We start from the raw sequence: 22,586 nt of genomic DNA, 5'->3' as shown, positions 1-22,586 counted from the left end.
TTTGTATTTAATGCAATCCATTGTTCTGGCACATTCTTACCCTTAGAAAGGACAATAACAGCTCTATTCCTTCAGTATCCAACCTGTAGATGGGAAGGGAGGAGAGTGAGAGAGATGTGACCGGCAGGTTGACAAATTAGACTGGCATCCGTAAAAGAGGAAGCAAACAGCCTCAGAAATTCCACAGGATATCCTGCTTTACTGGCACGCACACGGCTTTCTAACATACACCAGAACACACACACACACACACACAGCAGCATCCGCACACTCACACACAGGCTTTGAGGTCATGGTCATTTGCTCTGTGTGGCAAGACAAACACACTGAAGCCGCCGCACAGACACTGAGCACACAAACTCATAAACACACACCGCGTGAAACAGCAAAGCAGCAGCTGGAGAGACACAGATAGAGCGCAGGTACCTGGGTGCATGATTGATGAAGGGCTGAGGCTTGTATTTGGGGAAGTTGTAGGATTTGAACTCTTCGATTGACGAGATGCCGGGCCAGTTGTCCTCTGTAGGTGTACCTGTTTCACACAAAGCCCAAATCCCATAAATTGCTTAAAATTTGATTTGCATTAATGCATTTAACAGATGTAATTATTTAAAATAACTTGTGCTGCATTTAATATTTTTAACCTTTTTTAATCAGTTCATGGCTTCCCTGGGAATCAAACCCATGACCATTGCATTGTTAAAATTATGCAGCACTGTTTTGAGCTACAGTTTTTTTTTAATATATATATATATATATATATATATATATATATATACCATGACCATTGCATTGTTAAAATTATGCAGCACTGTTTTGAGCTACAGTTTTTTATATATATATATATATATATATATATATATATATATTGCTTAAAACCTCCTTTCCAGGTCTTTTTTTTTCTGAGATATTTCCACACTGCAGGATGCACAGTGAAACACATCAGGTGAGGGTTTCAACTGAACTGTGATAACCTACAATGTGATCTCACTGTTTCCATGCAGCGTGTGTGTGTGTGTGTGGACAGCAATGACAAGCATGGCAGCTCAGATGGTTGCAGTTTGTTTTTAAAGCAGGTGAGAAGCACTTCTGAGACTGTACACCATGACACATCTGGTGTGAGAATGTGTGTGTGTGTGTGTGTTTAATGTCGTAATGTCTGGAGTTGAAGTGTGTGTTTCATCACACAGGCTCTGAATTGAATCATTTAGTTGGAAAGCCGGGCGTGAGTGAGTGTGTGTGTGTGTGTGTGTGTGTGTGTGTCCGCTCACCCAGTAATCTGAAGATTAGATGCAGCTCATCTTCAACAGTAGATCCTGGGAACAGCGGCCGACCTGCAGCCATTTCATAAAATATGCATCCAACACCCCTGAGACAGAGAAAGAGACAGAGAGAGGATAAGACAGAGCATACAGGACAGGACTGAATGTAAATGTGAAACATCACTCACCACATATCAATCTGTGTGGAGTACTCTGAGGATCCCAGCAGTACATCAGGAGGTCTGTACCATAAGGTCACCACCTCGTTAGAGTACGTCTTAGTGGGAACCGACTTGGCTCGTGCCAGACCTACAAACAAAAAAAACTTTTATTTTTACACTTACATTATTATATAAATTGAATTAATCATATACATTTTATTATTATTTTTTTTTTAAATGTATATAACATTTTTATGAAAAATGAATAAAATGATATAAAGTTAAATGCATATTTTGTACATATACATATTATAATATAAAAAAAACAAATGACAACATATAAAGTTCACAAAATATATACTAAAATTTACATGTGAAATATTACACTTAGTATTTGTTGAATAAAATAAAAGTTAATAAATTAATTTGTAAATCAAAAAATGTATAATATATTATAAAGTATTTCTAATCAAAAATAAACTACATATGATAGTAATATACATATTTTGAATATATAAATATTATAATATAAAAAAAATAAATAATGAATTCAAAAGTAGTGTATTGTGCACTTTTTTAAATAAAAGATACTGCTATATGAACCAAAGTGCAATAACGTCTGGTTTGCAAACACTTTAAACAAATAAGATTCTTTTTTAAAGCAGTATTCCTTTAACATAGTAGCAGTAAAATATTTTATTTTCCATAATCTCAATTTATAACATTAATGTAGCTAATCAAATTAAATATAAACTCAAAGCTATTTGTCACTGCGAGGGAATTCAAGTTTTTATAGAAATATTTTATAGTTTGTTATAGAAAAACAAGTTATGCTCAGAGTCCAGAGCCTCGATCATAACATTATAACAGGCACCTTCCTATTAGAGACCTGCACGATCACGGGACAACACTTGATGGGCAGATAGAGACTCGTGTGTGCGGGCTGTGGGAGAATAATTAGGATGTGCTCACACCAGGCAATCTTAACCCCCAAAGCCTGGTTTGTTTGACTAGTGTGAGCGTTCCGTTCAACAGTCCCTGGAAGAAAGAAGTGGGCAAGAGCCCGGTTTCATTTAGCTATGTATAGATCAGTGAGTGTGATCGCTAAACATACCAAAGTCTGCCAGTTTGAGTTCACCCCTCTCATTGATGAGCAGGTTCTGTGGTTTCAGGTCCCGGTGCAGGACCTTGCGTCTGTGGCAGTACGCCAGTCCTCTCAAGATCTGGAACAGGAAAATCTAGAACCACACATGGACTACAGGTTAGAAGACCAGAAACAATGTTTAATGTTTTGCATTGCACTAATACCAACAAATCTACCGTTTATGTTTTTTTTAAATCCATTTGGTGTAGAATAAACAGACACAGGACAGACCTTAACGTTGTGCATGCTCATGATGTTTCCACAATCATCCATGTACTGCTTCAGATCCTTATCCTGCAGAAAGCCATCACAGAACAAATAAATAAATAGAGCAAGAAAACTAATGGATCAGAATGAGAGGAGCAGCATGAGAAGTTCACTCACCAGATACTCAAAGACCAGGGTGAGGGATTTGTCCGTGTGGACAATATCATGAAGCGTGACGATGTTGGCGTGCTTTAAATCCTTCAGTAATGACACTGAAAGAGAGAAAATGGCAGGATAAATTCAGGGCCCTATAGACATGAATATCTTGGCATCCAAAGGGCTTTTGAGGAGAGATGAAGAGAAAGAGACAAAGAGAGAGATTCCTCACCCTCTCTGATAGCTGTGCATGGAGCGCCCTCCTCATGCTCCAATCGGATCTCTTTTAGAGCTACCAGGTTGTCCGTCAGTTTGCTCCGCCCCTTGAAAACGGTGGCATACGTCCCCTATAATACAATTATAGCAATGATTAGATTTCAGAATGCAAAAAGTCACTAAGTATGTAACAACATATTAATCATTTACTGACAAGTATCATGCAATGTTATTGTAGTAAAATTAATGAATAAATGAATTACATCCCTTTTGTAGGTCAAAAAAATTTAATAAACAATACTCTTAAAAATGTCAGTCACACAAGTTTTACACTACGGATGCATGTAATAGATGAATCATTTCCTGACAAGAATCAACCAATGCTATTGGTTAAAAATAAAGTCAAATCTAACCCAAATAAATAAATAAATGTAAACTTAAAATAATCTTTGTATAATCACACAAGTTTCATGCTAGGGATGCAGCTTTGGGATTAATCATTTACTGACAATCAACCTAATGTTGTTGGCTTCAATAAATAAATTATGATTGAATACTAAACCCTTACAGTAGAACTAAAGAAAAATAAATAATAATACATAAATAAATAGTACTTTAAAAAATCTTAGGTACAGTCACACAAGTTATATACAACAGATACGTGTTTAATGGATTAATAATTTTTTGACAGCACAATTTTTTTTTCAGCACTCTAGTTTTACACTAGAAATGTAGTTAATGGATTAATTATTCAGACAAGGATCAAACTTTTTTATTTAAAATATTAAGTCTAAAAATAAATAAATAAAAATAGTATTTTGAAAAATATCTTATGTACAGTAAAGATTAGTATCAATGACCAAGATCATCTCAATGACCCCCTTATTATTGAACATGTTCAGTTATGGGATAAACACAGTGGCAGAAAGAGCTGCAAACAGAGTATTCTTATAATGGTATCAGTTCATTAAAACTTCTGTGTGATGTGTAAGTCCAGGACTTCTGTTGTATCATCCACCAAATCAATCACTTTTAAATGCAGTTTTCTGACAGGGCAAAATACTGATGAAAGGTCAGAACTAGGCTCATCGTACCTCTCCCAACTTGTCCAGTTTGATGTAGGTCTCCAGTTTCCCAAAGCCGATTTCTGACTATAAAAAGAGAGAAGGAGAGAGATTGCTTCATTAATGCGATCTGGTTAATGCTGAACAGACCTGCATGTGTTCAACAGACCTTATCAGTGAGAAACACCTGTCTCTGATATCTGCAGCCCAAATTATTTCCCAGACAAAGCTATTAATCACACACAGTATTCAGACTGCCATGAACACCAGGGGGCACCAGAATGGCAAAATAAACCCCTTCTCCTTTACATACACATTGAGGGTTCGACTTGGGGACGAGATAGACGGATGGCAGCTAAGAACAATGGATGCCAAGAAGCCCAGACGCAAAAGCAGGGGGTTTTTCACATGCTAAACCCTCTATGCATGCGGCCAACAGACAAAGAACATGGTATGTGTCTTTGTGCTCCACTGAGAGTACGACACAATGTGTGACACTGGGTTTCTCGTCCACAGGCCGGGTTTATCTCCAGCAGTCCGTCTTGTTTTGAAAAGCTTGCTGTGGACTCAATAACTACAGCTGAATATTCTTCAGACATAATCTTTTGTCTTAAACAGCTCAACTCACTCTCATGCCATTCCAAACCCATTTCTTTTAATCATGGAGCTCAAAAGGCCTTCAAAACTCTTCATTGCATACAAAAAAGCATGTACCATGAGTTTTCCACCTGCAAAAAAAGCACTTTAAAAGTTGCATGTATGGCGTGTGCACTATTTCTATTCCGTGACCCACAAAGTCATTGCACAGCTTCTGAAAACGTACAATATACTGCAGTGCAAAAGCTGTATGGACTTCATAAAAAAAATCAAGACATTTCTTTGTGCAAAACACATTTTTATATTTTTAATTCGATGTAAATGTTATTTTTAAAAGGTATATATATATATAATATATATATAATTATCATTTTTTTAATCTTTACATTTTGTGTGTAATATGACCTGGATGCAATCGAAGAGATTCAACCATGTCTGTTTGGCAGAAAAATGCAAATGCAAATACAAAAGCATTACAAGCTTTGATTAACATATATTAGCAACACTGGCGTTTGACCGACTTTGCATTGATGGATAAAAACATCTTAGATGTGTGCAAAAAGAGTCAAATGGATTTGGTACAAAATGAGGGTGGTTAAATCCTGATATTTTCAAATGACCCATCCTTTAAATGTATAATAATAATGCATTTCACAGACAACACTTGATTGTAAAATATATTATGGTTCAAAAGTTTGAGTTCTGTTGTTTCATTTATTTATTTAGTTTTTATATTTATTTTAGAAAAAGTGAAAACTAATATTCTAAAATATTAATAAATTTAAATGTACGATTTTCTATTTTAAAATACTTCAAAATATATTTTATTTGTGTGACAAGTTAAAATGAACAGTTTTTAATTGAAATTGTTTTTTTTGGTAAACATTACGAATGTCTTCCCTGTCACTTTTGATTAATATACATAATCTATAATTCAGAGGGTTTATTCATGCAAACTCACCAGCGAGGCTCGACGTGACCGTCGGCTGAGGGGTTGGTCAAACGGAGGGCTGCTTAGCTGCAGTTTTTCCAGGTAACCGTCAGGAATCCTGATATCAGCAGGCAAAGACAAGCGTTTATTCAGGTCCTGAGAATTAAATCACACACACATATGCAAGCAAATCAGTCACGAGGGACAAAATTAGCTCAGTTCATATCAAAGTAGGAATCAGATTAATAATTGATGCTTGGTGACTGACTATTCATTTGGTGTGTCTCGTCTGAGAGGAATGTGTGTGTGCTTGTTTTAAATAAGATAGCGTGACTTCATAAAGCCGTTCTCAAACCAGAGCATTAGCATCTTCCATAAATAACCCTCCATCATGAATCTCCTGCATTTACATCTCTCTCTCGCGCATGACTTTTTTCTCCACCCACAGGCTACTTTTAAATCCACGCGCAGCATGTTATAATCTCACTGGGCAGCACAAGAAAAACTTTTTCATAACAAACTTCAGCACATTAATCTTTAAATTAAGCACATTTACCAACCATTACCATTTTCTCATCACTTTAATGCAAGATATAACCATTTGTGCCACTTTTTAAAGTGTTTAGACAAGATGATTTTCATAACTGTCACAGCAAAGAGAATCTATTGAGAATCAATGAATTTGAACAAAAAAGTAAAACACTCAAATGGCATGGCAGAATATTGAAAAGGAAATAATAATAATAAAAAAATAAGTAAATAAAGAATAATAATAAAAAAGAAAACTTTAAAGTCTTAGTAAATTATGCATTATTACAAGCAAACATTATATCTAAGCATTGGTAATTAATTTTATTTATAAATTTTTTTATTAAAAAGGTTAAACCAATCAAAATGAGCATATTTTCTATAACTACAAACTTCAAATGGATAAATAATTTTGTTATTTAATATGATTTATTTATAAATTAAATTATAATGTACATTATATATTTTTTATATATGTTATAGTAAGGATATGTTGGTGGTAAAACTAAAATCAAAAAGACTGAAAATAATTAGCAAATGTCACAAAATCATAATAGTAGAACTTTTTTTCTTTTTTTCTCTTTTTTTCCCCCTCTTAATTATGAAATGTTTTAATGTGACCTTACACCTCTTCATGAGATTTACCTGTGGATTGTTAAATGATATCTACACATCTATCGGCTTTTAAACTGTGCATGTCGCTGCAGTAACCCAATTCATACAGCAGGAGGCAAAAGAGCCCCGGAGACAGAGAGAGGGAGGAACACATGGCCAAATAACCAGTTTGGACTGAGGTTTGCAATTAAAACCCCAGAATAAGAAGCTTTACAAGCTTTATGTAGCAAGAGTGTGACGTGAATGTCTTGATGCATTCAGGTTAATTCTGATTTTTTTTTAAAGTAGTCTATTTCAAAATCCTCTAACAGTGTTATTCAAACTTTTTAACAATGTACTACAGAGAGAAAAAGAGAAAGTGGAAATGGAAGGAGTGAAAAAAGAAAGAAAAAAAAAGGACTAATCCCTTCCTTTCAGATCCTTGTGTGCGGTAAGACAGAAAGCCAGTTATTAATATCAAACAGCAGCCCAACCTCAACAGACAGATACAGATCTGTATGATTTGAAAATCACAGTTTGATACAGTACGAAGCAAATGCGACGCCTGTTTACAGTGATTTTTCTGTACTCAAAGGAAATGAAAAAGCCACATTACGCATCATAATCGTAGCCAATCAGAACATATTTGATGTTCAATACATAGTTTTAACGAGTGGGATTTTGGACCAATGAGAATTCACAATGGGCGGGACTACGTATTCTATTAGCCTAGACAGAAACAAAATCGTACTGACAAAAAAGAAACCAAAGATCTTGATTTACGAAATGTTCTGTTATTTGTTGTGGTTGTGGCTGGTTAAGACGAAAACTAGTCAAAGATCTCAAATCTTCAAAACCTGACGTATAACACCTGAGAGTTCTCGAACTGCAGTTCCTCTTATAACATCTGCACCTGCCCACAAAACCTCAACGTTTCTTAAGATCATCTCAGCAAGGAGAAAGGGGAAGAGAAAAAAAAACTAACAGGACGTGGGAGAAAATAGGAAAGGATGAGAAAGAAAACCCACCAGAGGAATCCCTCCACCTACCCAAGGCCAAAAATAAAGCTTTCAGTAGTGACACATCACCCAGTCTGAAGCTTTCAGGGTAACACACGCACGCTTTCTACCTCCTCCTGTGAATAAGTGAGTGTGTGTGGCAGGTTTGTGCAGCTGATTCATTTATGGCCACAAACAGTCTATCTTACCTCCATGGATATGCGCCGGTGACTTCTGGAGCGGAGACACACACCGGTGGGCGATTGCACTTCGTCTGATGACGTCCCTGAGGCCTGATCGCTCTCTCCATCCGAACCCATCTTCAGATTCTCATGAACAATGTCTGCAAGAGACGAAGAGGAGGTTACAAAATGAAAATGTGTGATATATGTGGTGCGAGGTGCTTCTGGTCTAACTGATGAGCTATGGAAAGGGTTTCTGGGAGGTTTTATTAGCACATATACTCGTACATGCAGTAGCTGAATCCTAATACTTACAATACTTCCCATATGCTTACACTAATACCCAATTAAAAGAATGGAAGTTTGATCATATTTTTTCATTTTTTCATTTTCATCATCTTTTATACTGAATTTAATTTATACTGAAAAGAATTAATATAAAAATATTATACAATTAAATTCAATTTATTTTTGGATATTTGGATATTTATATTTGGCTTTTCAAAAGGTAAATGAAAATTTGAGAGAAAAAAAACTTAACTCAATTTAAATGAAGGAGTGTCATTATTATTATATTTAAAGTGATTAAAAATTATTATTTAAATAAAAACATTTTAACTTCACAATTTGACAAATAAATAAAATAATTTAATATTATAAATATATATGTAATATTTAATAGTTTAATTCAAGGTGGAAATTTTAGACCTTATTTATCCTTTTCCATTTAAACACACACACACACACACACACACACACTCATTCCAGTGTACATAAAGCGACATATGCACAGCACATCAAGCTGAACGTCTGTTAATAATTTTCCCGCAGTTCTTGATATTCATGAAAACCAGTCAACCATGACACTGACACACATCCTCTGTTCAAATTCACCTGTCACCTATCGAAAACAAGAAAAGTGTGAAGGGATATGCACTGTCCCATGTGCTTTTTGTTTATACAGCACTTGTCTGTGAACAATGTCCTCAACTCTTCTCTATTACATAAAAGTTTGATCCAGCTTATCTGAGCTGGCCTATCATGATGTAATCAGGATTTAAAAACCACATGCACATTCACAAATTGAAAACCAGCAGCCGGGAATTAAGAGTCCTGTCCAGTCAACACGTGTTCATGTACATGTGCTTGTACATGCAGTCTTTTAGTACTTGGAAAAGGGGCGGCCTAAAAGCAATGGAAAATAAAAGCTGTTCCGGAAGAAAAGAGATTATATTACCGCATAAAAGAGAGCTGGGAACTAGAAAAAAAGTCTAAAGGTGTGGTCGTGTGGGCTGTGTAGATATATGGCAGGCTGTTTGCTGCTGTAAGGCCCCCTCCTCCCTCACCTCATAAGGAGGAGTCCCCCAAGGGTGACATATCGGCCCGCTCTTTTATCTGGCAGAGGCAGTAAAAAGTATCTAACCTGAGGGCCATCCATTACGGCACAGCAGTCTGCTGTCTGCCCACTCGGATATCTTCAGACCAGAGGGAGAGAAGTGAATCTTTCAGAAACTGTCCGGAGATGTCTAAGTCATATTTTATTCCAAAACCACAAGAAAATCATAAATGTATTTTGCATAAAGAATGAAGCAAAGAGAATGAAGCGCATTATCTTCATTAACTATCATTACTGAAATGTGGGCAAAAAACAAAAAAATCAAAGTGTACTATTGGTATTAGGGTTGGGGGATGTCTACAAATTTGGCATCGGATGAGTTCTACAGTGAAACTTCACGACGCCCGAAGCTATAGAATAAGAATAGAACAGAATAGAAAATATTAAATTAAATCATTTGGGGGAATTAATAGAAAAAATGTCAGTGTAAAAAATCTTAGGCATCATGGTTTATATGCAGAATAAAATTTCTTGGTATTTCTTTTATATTTTGACCTTGGGGTGAAATGTGACCTGGACATATCTTATTAGAGAGACATGAGGAGGGATCCAGTTTCATGACTAGCAACTGCTGTGGCCTCATTTCTGCATCCCTTCAACACCAATGAAGTCTTTTGAAACAGCAAGATGGTGTGTGTGATGAAGTGTGAAAGTGTGTGCAGTCGCAGGTAATGTGCCTTTTTTTTATTTTTTTTTTATTAAATCCGACATACTGTGAGGTAACGAGTCACTCTGTCAACTCACGCCATTTCCCTCAGTTCACTCTCCCTTTCCTGACTTTCATCTCCTTCCACGTCCTCCTCTCAACATCAGAAGCGCTGTGCTCTTTCATCCCGTCAAGCCCGAGACAACCTCACTTGTAATTTTGATGCGTGTCATCTGTCTGCCTCACCCAATCTCTCTGTCTTCTGCTCTCCTCCACCCATCTTTTAAACACTAATGCTGGGAAAGTCTAGAATGCGCAGTGTTCTACTTTTCCAAGTGTGGCATGGAAAAATCCTGCAAGAACGAAAGTGGGTCAAACTCTAATAAACTCCAGACTGTCTTTGACTTGGAATGCGTCCTATTCAAGGAAACTCTAGATGATCACCTAACGCATTTACATCACAGCTTACAAATTCCACAAACGGTGCCAAATAAACAAACAGCCGCTCACTGACATCATTGTGTAAGGATAAGAATGCAGGAATTGGGGCGGGACATGTCTGGACTTGTGTCTGAGATGCTGGTAAATAACAGTCTGATGTATGAGAAGCTCCAAACAAACACACACTCACTCTGAGGGAAGCCGGACGGAACCGTTCAACTGTGACACACACTTCTTGTTCGATCGCCTCCCACTAACCTTCTCCTGACTCACATCCTGCCAGTGTGCATATGTGTGTGTGTGTGTGCGCGTGTGTGTGTGTGAACACCCACTCGCACAGTTGCACGCATGCACACCGGAGTTAGACATGACTGCTCCCATGACGACAGGGAGATAAGGTTGAGCGACTCACATTCATCGCATAGCAAGATTTTGCAGAGCTGAATTTTTGACTCATGACAGATCCTTTAATATAACTAAACATTTGTTGAGAGAAGAACTGCTCGCTGGCAGTCAAACTGAAGTAGCCAATAAAGTGAAAGTGGGCGTGGTCTTGGCAAATTTGGGATTGGTTGTAGGTGAGTGCGACTTGAGTCATTCACAAGCTTCAGGTGTGCTTCATCCACACCATGATCCTTAAAAATGATCCATCATTAACCAACCCAGAGGATTGAGCCAAATATTTAAAACATGAACCCTCAGTTTCACAGACAAGGCTTAAGAGGAGTTCTACACTAAAATGTACATCTGAGCTGTTTCAATTGAAAGAAACTTGAACTGACTGATCTTAAAATATATCAGTGCCTTCGTTTTTTTTTATCTTAAGATGCACAACAGTAATGCTTTTTTCTACGCGGCATGTTTATAAAAATTACTTAAATGTCTTAATTGAACTATGGCCTAATCCTGGCTTAGGCTAAGCCCTATCTATGAAACCGGGCCTAATACTAATACATACTTAGAACAATTATTTAAAAAAGTAAACAATGACAGGGAAGTATAATATTAAAATTATTTTCTGTTAATTTCATTATTTCTTTATTTTCTAAAAAATATTATTATTATTATTTTCTAATTCTATAATATCTTTTTCAAATTATTAACATAAACATTAATAATAATAATAATAATAATAATAATTAAAACTAGTATCATTTTAATAATTGTTGTTCATCCGGATTTTTTTTTTTAAGATTATTAATATTCAAATTATTATATTAACAAATATTATATGTAATTATGATTAATGTAATTAAAAAATATATTAAAATATCAAATTTTTGTTGTTTTGAAAAGTCCATTGCAATGGATTGAATTTTGTCATTTTAAAGAATCATGTTTAACGCTGAATGCTTCTGAATATGTCTTTAAATGAAGGCTCTCTGAAAACAGCCTGCAAGCGTGTTATGACTGGCCACTCACCGAGACGGCTGCCGTTTCGAGGCATGGCCATGAAGGACCCCAAACTGCCCCCGATGACACTGTGCGGTCGGCGCAGGGGAGGCTTCTTAAAGGAGCCCGTGTACTGGTGCAAAAACGAGTGCATGCTGTGGGAGGAGGGCGGCCGGCCATTCCTCACAATGGGCTCTGAAATAACAACGAGACCTCCATCAATACACACACAAAACATCAGTGTAATTGCATGAATAGATTTATATCCTCATAGGTGCAAAGCAGCCAATACTTCATTAAAAGTATTACTTTACTACATGAGGTTATGCTGAGGTCAAAGACAAGCTACAGCAATTAAAAGGAAACTGACAACTTTCTAGAAACTGGTGACGTCTTGACATAATCACCCATATCTTTCACTTTCCATCAAGCTGAGTGATGCTGGGAAGGCAACACCTCCTGTGCTTTTCACTTTTAATCGAAAGACAAGCCAATCACTGCAAAGGTGTTGCTATAGCAACATTTAAACCAATAGGAAAGCAGCTGTTGCTACTGGAGCCACTTGAGCCAAATCAACACAAGGCATGACAAAGCATCAATCAAACAAACTTAAGTTTTAATCAAAAAAGGGAGTTAATTATTAAATAGCTGTTGATATGACAACACATTATTAACCAATAGAACCACTGCTGACACTTGACACCCATGTGCCTTTCATATAAAATATACACTGCATATATTAACTTTAATCAACGACTGTGGAGGTTATATGACCATCGCACTGTGTGTGTGTGTGTGTGTGTGTGTGTGTGTGTGTGTGCACCTGTCCCTCCCACCTGTTTTTGCTCACACCACCTGTCCGGTCAACCAACCCCTCCTTGAGCTCACACACACACCCATACACACACGCATGAAGAAAAACACACACAGCACCGCAGTGGTACTGCATTACATAAGGAGATAAAGAGCTGCTCCCTGGGACATTGTAATCTAAAAGTCATTCTACCGCAGCATGCTCAGATCTAGAACAACACAAACAGTGAGGCTCTCTGTCTCTAAACAACCCAAGCTAAAATGTCTTTCTTAAACAGTATTTCAGCCACAGAATGTTCTATTAAATTCATCCGCCTAGGTCAAAATTGATTCCTTGGTCAAAAAGCACTAACATCCTGATCACTTGATAATGGTACCAACAGGTCCAGAGGCTCCCTAATAGAAATATATATATATATATATACACATACACACACACACACAAATGGAATATTGAAGTTAAAATGTAGTAAAAATGTTGTAACTTGTTTATTTCTGCGAGTTTAATTTATAAAGTCTTACATTATAAAGCTGATTAAAAAAAATAGAAAATTATGTGTAAATGGCTTAATCTAAGGTGTATATCATTTTTGGGTTTAATTTGATTTATATATTTACAGACAATTTAAAACTGGATCACAAAACAAACAGAAAAATCATATTTTTTAGATTTTGATTTTATTGGGCTTGTTTAAATATTTAAATGAAATGTTTTATTCCAAAAAATAAAGACAAAGACGAAAAAATATTTTTTATTTTAAAAAATATATTCCGAAAAATAAAGACAAAGCAACTGTGGCCCCAAACCATTTTACTTCTTACATGACTGAAGCGAAGGAAAAACAAAAACAAAACAGGCAGGCTTGATTTTATTCTTTGGGATTTTTTGTGAAGTGGTTAAGTCAAAATGAAGTTGTTCACAAATCATTTTACTTCTAACATGACTGAAAATAAGAAGAGACAAACAATACAAAACCAAAACATCAAACAACACCGAAACAACACCTAACTAAAAACACAGAACAGAAAACATCTAGGTTTTGACTGCATTGTAAAAACTGGTGTCTTTATTAAGTTTGGAGGGGAACTAGGGTTTGATGATGTCAACAAAAAAGGGAAAGTCAAAATAAAAATAGGTAGATCAATAGCCCAATTCGGATTCCATGTTAAACAATGTTGTTTGCACACTCTGTTTTGATGCCCGAGCATGAAATGCTGACTGTGTCGTATCTTCATTTATTCAGAGAGCGCTCTCTTTTTCACTGTGGTCGCTCTCTCTCTGTCTCTCATATCTTCCCACACCACAGCTGTGTCTCTCATTACAACAGGCCTTTCAACCTGCTTACTAAGGACAATCCAACCAAACACCAGGCTCACACACACACACACACACACACACCTGGCGCAGGTCTGATCAGCCCGAGCCCATGTGGTAAGGTCCCACTCACGGCCAGCTGTGCACAGGGACTTTATTTCCATACAAGCATCATGGAAACTCTGGAATGTTCTCCGGTTAATGCTCAGCAGGTCTGGCCATGACGATATGTCACGCTGTCAGATGAAGGAAGGTCCCGCTGACCGACACCATCGGAGGGTGCGATTACTACAAAATATTGGAATCTGGATAGACGTGTGCTATTTTTCACACTACTGAGAAGATAGTCATTTTACAGTGCATAAGTATATAAAATCTAAACTCTATGCCTATCCGTCTTGTTGCTAAGCAACAGCACTCCTGAGGAAAATATTTCACGTCAGCAGAAACTCTTGGGCCCAAAGCGAGGATGGGTCTATGGTTGCCGTGTCGACAGTCTCCAGTGACGGCCTCTTAGGGGTCTTTGTGCAGCACCCTGAATGCCAAAATGAACACAGGCAGACATAAACTCGCTCTCTTTCTTCCTTAATGAGATGGGGCGTGTCTTCAGAGAGTGTTCGAAATGTAGAGGAACTACTGAGCACAAAACCACACACATGACTCTAAAGAATAAGTTTAGCATGGCAGATGGTGCACATGACTGTCCTGTTCTGGCAGCACCAGACCACAAACATGAAAAAACAAAGACTGGCTGAAATTTAAGGAAGCAGTACAGAAAAACAACTGTCCAGCTATCCTCTTTTTTTAGTATATAGTATACATGCCTTTCTTGTGGGCAAAGGACTAGTTAATAATATAATATTGCAAATTATTAATATTAACAAACTAAATAATAGTAAATAAAGCATTATAATACAATAACAAAAACAACAACATATTAATATATAATATCATAAAACACAAACACACACATTTAAATATTTATAAAATAAATTTTATATATTTTTCAGTTCTTAAATGTCACTGATAAAAAAAATTATACTGTTATAAAAAATATATAAAATAAGTTTTTAAAAGTGTCACTTTGTAAATGTTAACATTAATTTATAAAATGCAGAGAGTGGTATTTAGAAAATACCAATTACTTTCTATGGGGACAATAAAGAATGTTTTGTGTGCGTGTACATTATCTTGCACACATGAACATACATACACACACACACACACACACACATATATATATATATATATATTTATATTAAGTGAGCTATATATATATATATATATATATATATATATATATATATATATATATTTATATTAAGTGAGCTATATATATATATATATATATATATATATATATATATATGCTTCCTCCATGCTAAACTGTGCCTCCTGCATATGACATCTTGCTGACTTCATCTATAACTGCACATTAAAAAGTTAGATCTTAAAAATGTGATGTGAAACCTAAAAGCAGGGTGTAATTTTCTACACATTAAAGAGACGGAAACTTTCATTCATCTGATCTCGTTTCCATATTGCATGCACATCTTTCCTGAGGGCAAAGTGGGACTATAAATCAACTGGCTCACTTAATGTAAAATTAACACAGAACTTATAAATCTTTAAATTAAATAATGATTCTTTCAGATGTCCCAACAAACCTCGTGAAAAATACATCTCCAACATTATTTTCAAATAAAAGTTATTTATTTAAAGTAACGATTATTTTACAGCCATCACAGTGCATAATATTCCTCTGAACGTTATTTCAAATGGGCTATAGAGGCTGAGGATTCACCCTGACCGAGATGAAGCTGGCAGAAGTTAGAAACCCTTGCCAATATGTGGATTGAAGGAAAAAGTAGAATGGCATAAGTTCCTTACGTAATGACATGGTCTTCATAAAACATTCATAAGTCTGTCTAAAAAAAATCGGCGGGTCAACAGCACTGCCATTCCCCACATTCAACACACAGCCCTAAAAACATCCACACTGTCATTGTGTGCATGCAGAGCTGAGTGGGCACGTTTACACCCCTGTTCACTCGCACTGGTGCAAGTAAAAAAAGAATAAATACAACCCCTGCATTTTCTGAATGCTAGTGTTAGTGTTTAGGGCATAAGAGAGAGAGGATGTTTTTACTGCGGTCAGACCAATGTCCACACAGTAATAAATGTTACCAGCTGCAATGCATCAGGACATGCAGATAAGGCCTTGTTCATTCAGATATAAAGATAAACGCATACACAGACTCTGTGCCAACCCTACTAAGCTGTCTCGATATCTACATATACAGCTAATGTCTAAGGCCCTATTTACAATAGTGCGTTTTCGTTTTTAAAATGCATAACTTTTGCTACTGTTACACCTATCGTTTACACTACTCGGCGTTTTCCACGTTCGTCCCGTTTTCGTTTAATTGTAAACGGACCAAAACGGAGACTTTCGAAAATGATGGCGTGGATGCCCACATGATCTCTCCCTTTCCTTGACGACCGAATAACCATATCATGTCTCTGTCGAGCATGTGGGTCTATTTGTTTAAGCATGACTCACAATTGACATTTTCGGCCTTCTTGTAATCATTAGTTAATTTGACTAACAATTCCACCTCATCATCTGTCCAACGAAAAGACGTCCTTGCTTTTCCTCGTCATCATGCTCATTGTTGAACCTGCCAGTGAATAGCAATTGACTTCTTGTTTACACTTTTATGCACATGCCCAGGGTGCATGAATGGTCATGTGACATGCGCTTTTGGTTATGTAGTGTAGACGGAGATAGTTTCTGAAACAGCTGAAATGCCAGTGTAAGCGTGGATCGTTTTAATTCTAAAACGTTGTTTTAAAACGAAAACTCACTAGTGTAAATGTCTAATCTGAAATGTTGACACTCGCTAATAGGCACAAAATCAGATATGTCCATGTTTAATTTTGATTTAAACTAGTGGTAGATAAATATATAGCCAATGGCAATATATAAATGCTATATTTTATATTAATATAAATAGTTGCATAAATTAAATTTAATTGCAGATACTGGCATCAACCATAAAAAAATAATCAACCACTAGTTTAATCTGTGGTAAGTAGGTCGCACTGGTAAATATTCTGGGACTGTGTACATTTCAGACAAATGTGTGCTTTTTTTCTAACTATATTTTGGTCAAAGTGAGAAATGCAATAACACAGCATAATTCTGATGCCTACAATGTGATTTAATGCATCTATAATGGTTAAATATAATGCCGCAATTAGTAACTATTTTAAGTTTTGGTCAATTAAGGGCTAATCTGCATGAATTCGTATGATCTCAGTCGCATGTTTTTTTTCCTGACCTGTTTACATCCCACTGACGGTTAGGTTTAGGGGCAAAACTGCAAAAACTGCATGTTTTTTGTGTGACTCAAATCATACAAAAACACCATGTAGTTGCTTCTCCTCACGAGATCAGGTTGGGTTTGATTCAGTTCATTACATAAAGTTCATGCTTTTTTTTTTTTTTTTTAACTTTTTTTTTTTTTTAATTAATTAATTAATTTATTTATTTATTTGTTTATTTTATTTATTTATTCTCATTTTTCTTTTTCCCTGATTGTCATGGCCCCCTAGTATAAGCTTTAGATAGCTATTTGGGGACCAGTTCACATGCATGATTTTCTTAAGTGCATATGAATATATGTATGTGTATGTGAAATTCTGTTGCCAGAATAAATTACAAAAAAAAAGATTGCAAAAAAAAAAAAAGATTGCAAAAAAAAAAAAAAATTGCAAAAAAAAAAAAAAATTGCAAGCTCACCCTCAGCTGAATGTGTCCTATTTCAAGAGTGATTTTCGATTCAGCAACAAGGCCTGGACCCAGTTACTCTACATTCAAGAAATGTTTTACCACATTTCCCAATTGCATTAAAACCCTCCCTCATAGGTGCTCCAAGTCTGGGCCGAAATGGCCAAGGTAGTTGAATCTGTACTTTCAATAAATGAGGTTATTGTTTTACCTCAGGCAAGCACTCAATACACCCAGCCGGTGCACCGGGGATGGAAGGCAAGCAGGAATGCATTCACTGGAACTCAAACCACACTGGCTTCCAGTTTACACAGAGTCTCATAGTACAGTCTGAATCAATCTGTCTGATTCCAGTCCATCCGTCAGGTCAGTCCGAAAGCAAAGGAGCTCATTTAGCCCGTCTCTCACAAGCTGTCACATGCTCCCTTCCTCTCATTCTTCTCACAGGGGTGTCATTGCTGTTAAGTAATTACTAGCTAGCTGAACATACAAGAGTGAAGAGAAGAAAAAGCACTTTGAGGAACAGGGAGATTCTTCTCAACTCAAATTGCATTGCTTCAGGCATTCAGGTTGACTGGAAGCATGACAGCAGACTTTCACATCAGTCCTGGCTCAGCACTGTTTATGGTCACAAAAATGGTGCAGGCTTCAGTTATGACAGATCAGAATGACAGGTTTTCAACGCAGCTAGAAATGGTTGTGTCAGGGTGACTGACGCAAGCTAATGTGGTCAATACAGATAAACCAGAAAAAATTAAATACTCTGGGTGTAAATATCGTGAGAAAAAGAGAGAGAATGAAAAGTTAAGACATTAAGACAAGCTCGTTTTCTTTAAATAAAACAAAAATCCTGGTTACAGTAAGAAAAATTTTATTACTTCTCGTTGTTTTTAATTAGTGTTTATAGAATTTCTATTAATGTTTTATTTAAGTTTTAGTCATTTTAGTGCACCAAGTTAAACTAAATAAATATTAGAGATGTTGCCTTTGAAACTAGCTGAAATATTTTAAAAAGTTTTATATATTTTATTTCAGTTAACATTTCATTTCAAGTAACCATGAATAGTACAGACACAAGACAAACAATGTATTAACAGGATTTTAAGGTGGGAGAGGGAAAAACACAAAAAAAAACTACACTGTCAAGACAACATAATGTTTAAAAACCTAAAAGAACAGTAAAATTTATGTAATGTAAACACTGATTTAAACAAAACAAAAAGTATCCTCTAAATATGGTCCTCATTAACTAGCATTTTAAGTGACTAAGTATTATTCCCTAAAATTATTTAGTGTTGATAATCATTATGCAATCAGCAAACAGTTGACTGAGCTTAACTTGCACTCCTTTAACATAAAAAAGGGAGAATAAAGTCTCCAAAGGGTATAGAGAAGTGGTAAGAGTTCACAAAAACACAAGCTTCTCATTTCTGTTTTAAGCAACCCAGAATGACTTGACTGGTCAAAGTAACTTATACTGAAACTGAAGTAGTTATGAAACAACTAAGTACACGTTCTAAGTTATTTTAAGGGATTCGATTTAATGCCCAGGATCTATTTCTGTAAATTTCAAAAAGAAACACAAGGGTCCAGTCACTACCCAAGTGCAATCTCAGAGGTCAGGCCAAAGCGAACACGAAACCGTCTTTCACATATCTGCAAGAATGCAGAATATTTGTCTTTAAATATTAGTGGAGTGATACACAGTGTGTTGAGGGAGCAATATATAAGTGAAATAAAGATGAAAATGTGAAAAAAAATTTATGTTGAACGCATGCAAAACAGGTTTTCCACACTGCAGTGGTGCGTGACATCATATAAATAGACTTTACTCAATTAGTTTTGTTAGAAAATTGAATAATCAGTTTATAGAGCCCCTGCGACCCAAGTGGTAACACAAGAGGTCTTTTTCCGCTCCCATGGACCTCTTCCAGGTTTCCAGAGCTCTTGTTCCACAAGCTAATCAAAGTGCTAATAAATCAGCCTCTAATCTGAGCTACTTAACATTAACAGTGACCCTGCACACACAATATAGACACAGCAAACAACAGGAAAGGTACAGCGCACACACTCACCACTGTCCTTGCTGCTGTTCTCCTCGATGGTCATCTGTTCGGCCAGCTCCGAGAGCGATTCATCGATCGTCTGGCTTCCACGCAGAGTGAGTGACAAACGTCTCTTAAACCTCTTCATCCTCTCCATGGGCCCCTGAGGCAGGGGGGGCCTGCAGGACAGACACACACACATACACACACAGCGTTAATCATCAGCAGCCAGTGAATATCTGCGGGTCATGCAGTGTGCAAAAAATCCTTTTCATTAAAAACTGAATTTATCACTTTATTATTAAGTTCTGTGGCATTGAGGGTTGAGACCACCCTATGATGTGTGTATTTCTGACTCATTTTTGAGGACAAAGTGACCAAAAAAAAAAAAAAGGACAATGTTTCATTAATCATGCCTTTGTTCATTTCTACAAATGCAAACAGATTCAGAGTATTTTGCATTTGCATTTTAGAATTGGTTTAGGCTATCACATGTCAATAATAATAATGATCTTACATTAAATTTAAATGAGAGTTTGTGGCTTTCATTGCATGTCAATCCGAATTTACTGTACTTCTCTTCCAGGAAAACAGACCAAAATACTGATGACTCAACTAGTAAACGCAGACATATGCTAATAAAATACTAGAAAGAGAACATTCCATCCCCCAGATGTTAGTCTACGATTAGCTGATTAAAGAAAGAAATTATGGCTTGCTGGTGCATCTTCGGCAGTCATAACCCTCATACCTTCTCATTTACTTTTCCAACCAACAATTGCTCGAATGAATGAACTTTGAATGAGATTTGATTGCTTTCAGTGTGGTTTTAAATTAAGAGTCCTTCACGAACTTCCTGTTTCAAAAGGGAAAAAATGCTTGTCAAACCATTTCATAGGGTCTTAAATATATACTGACTAACAGGAAGGCCTCATTTAGGGGTGTGTGTGTGTGTGTGTTAGTAAGTTTCTATGAGATAGCCTTTTAAACTACACAGCAGGGCATTTAAACTTGCATGTGACAAGCACAAATAATAAAAAAAACTCCACATTAATAATCCAAAGGCCTTTAATCAAATATTCATGAGACTGTATTTTGTTTTTATAGGCACTTCACATGGTTGTGCATTTTTAAAACACACACTCCCACATGCACCATAATTCCCTTTACACCAATGTATTTTCTAAATATAAAATAACATCGGGTCTATTAACAGTAAAACACATAAAAAAAATAGAGTAAAACGAGTAAAATGTAAAACAAATAATTGTAATAATTTATGACTGAATGAGGGTTTTAAGTCAAATGTTCAAATGAGATTGCTAAAATAAATCTCAGATATTATTTATATTCACACATTTATTTATAATAATACATTTTAAACAATAATACAAATCTTAAAATATACATTTCTTATTGAATGAAAGTTAAAGGCAAAGGTTTAAATGTAAGAACAGTATTATATAAAATATAAATTTAATTTTAATAAAATATTAAGTATTATAATATAATAATATATTTTTTTTATAAATGTATTCAAATGGTACATAATAAGTAATGTGAAAAGAAAAACACATAATAAATTTAAATGAACAAATGCCAATTAGGGCTGTGCAAATAATCTAATGTGATTTTCATCTGGTCAGTAAAGCCAGTCCTGTGATCTGTAGCAAATCTCCAGCGTGTGCTTTCAGATGGAGAGGCATTTAATACACACAGCCGTAGTTCACTGACAAGCTACGCAATATTGTGTTCATAATCACATGAAAATCACATTTGATTATTTGCACTAGGGGTGCTCCGATCACGATCGGCCGATCGTTAATGCACATCTCGTCAGTAAAGCCGGTTTTCTAATCAGCGGTTAATTCCATCAGGTGCGTGATTTCACATAGAGCAGCTGTTACTACACAGAGCCGTTGTTAACTGAGAAGATGCACCAAAAACCGGCTTTACTGACGAGATGCACATAACGATCGGCCGATCATGATCGGAGCACCCTTAATTTGCACAGCCCTAATGCCAATGCATTGAAATAAATGTAAATACTGAAATATACCTCATAGCTTGCATCCCTCATCATTAAAATAATTAAATAAATAAATCCTGTCATCCTAGATTTGCATTGCTGTTACCATTTTATAAAAGCTATAAACTACTCATGGAATGCATAACGTTGATTTAAGCATGATTAAAGGGTTAATTGTAATGCATTACAACCCTTAAATGTAAAAATCACTCATGCATGGTTTCTCTAAAGGCTTTTAATACAGTTTAATGTGTGTGTGCCTGTGTATTTCTCTCAATACATGCTGACTTTGCACCGTTTTAGACAGGAAACACCTTGCTATGGGAGGCAGCGGGACTCTTTCTGTCCATTGTATTTTACCATCAGACTTCACACACCCAAGTTCACACAGGACTTAAAGGTTTGTTGAGTTCACAAAAGCAAGGTACAAATTAAACCCTCCAAGGTTCTCCTAGTTGAACCAAAAGTACAGCACATACTGATATTATTGGCCCCTGTGCAAGACCAGGCCGGGTGCAGAAAGACCAGGTTACAGCGAGATGGCTCTACTCAGATGGTGTCTGATTTCAGGACGCCACAAAGAGTGAAAAGTTCATCCAAAAAACACAGATCTGCCCGCAACTACAGGAAACGGCCAGTCAGAGCATCTGAAATTGGTTCCTCGCAAATAAATTCA

The 22,586-nt window shown here is 36.2% G+C and overlaps 1 protein-coding gene across 2 annotated transcripts in view; it reads right to left on the bottom strand.

The window, feature by feature from the left end:
- cdk17 (cyclin-dependent kinase 17) overlaps positions 1-22,586 on the bottom strand; it is a 50,044-nt gene that overhangs the window by 4,347 nt on the left and 23,111 nt on the right. The window contains exons 2-14 of one of the 2 annotated variants that reach the window (XM_052553997.1): positions 19,912-20,060; positions 11,946-12,110; positions 8,068-8,201; positions 5,769-5,894; positions 4,241-4,297; positions 3,163-3,277; positions 2,952-3,046; positions 2,799-2,861; positions 2,538-2,661; positions 1,451-1,571; positions 1,272-1,369; positions 427-532; positions 41-83 (exon numbers count right to left, since the gene is read on the bottom strand). In XM_052553997.1, coding sequence (XP_052409957.1) covers positions 41-83; positions 427-532; positions 1,272-1,369; positions 1,451-1,571; positions 2,538-2,661; positions 2,799-2,861; positions 2,952-3,046; positions 3,163-3,277; positions 4,241-4,297; positions 5,769-5,894; positions 8,068-8,201; positions 11,946-12,110; positions 19,912-20,038 — 1,374 coding nt within the window. In that variant the 5' untranslated portion in view covers positions 20,039-20,060. The remainder of the gene's footprint in view (positions 1-40; positions 84-426; positions 533-1,271; positions 1,370-1,450; positions 1,572-2,537; positions 2,662-2,798; positions 2,862-2,951; positions 3,047-3,162; positions 3,278-4,240; positions 4,298-5,768; positions 5,895-8,067; positions 8,202-11,945; positions 12,111-19,911; positions 20,061-22,586) is intronic. The other variant, XM_052553998.1, reaches the window with a different exon arrangement.

The sequence above is a fragment of the Carassius gibelio genome, chromosome B4 (genome assembly GCF_023724105.1).
Source record: "Carassius gibelio isolate Cgi1373 ecotype wild population from Czech Republic chromosome B4, carGib1.2-hapl.c, whole genome shotgun sequence".
In the NCBI taxonomy this organism is placed as follows: Eukaryota; Metazoa; Chordata; class Actinopteri; order Cypriniformes; family Cyprinidae; genus Carassius; species Carassius gibelio.
This window is presented reverse-complemented; position numbering and strand designations above follow the sequence as displayed.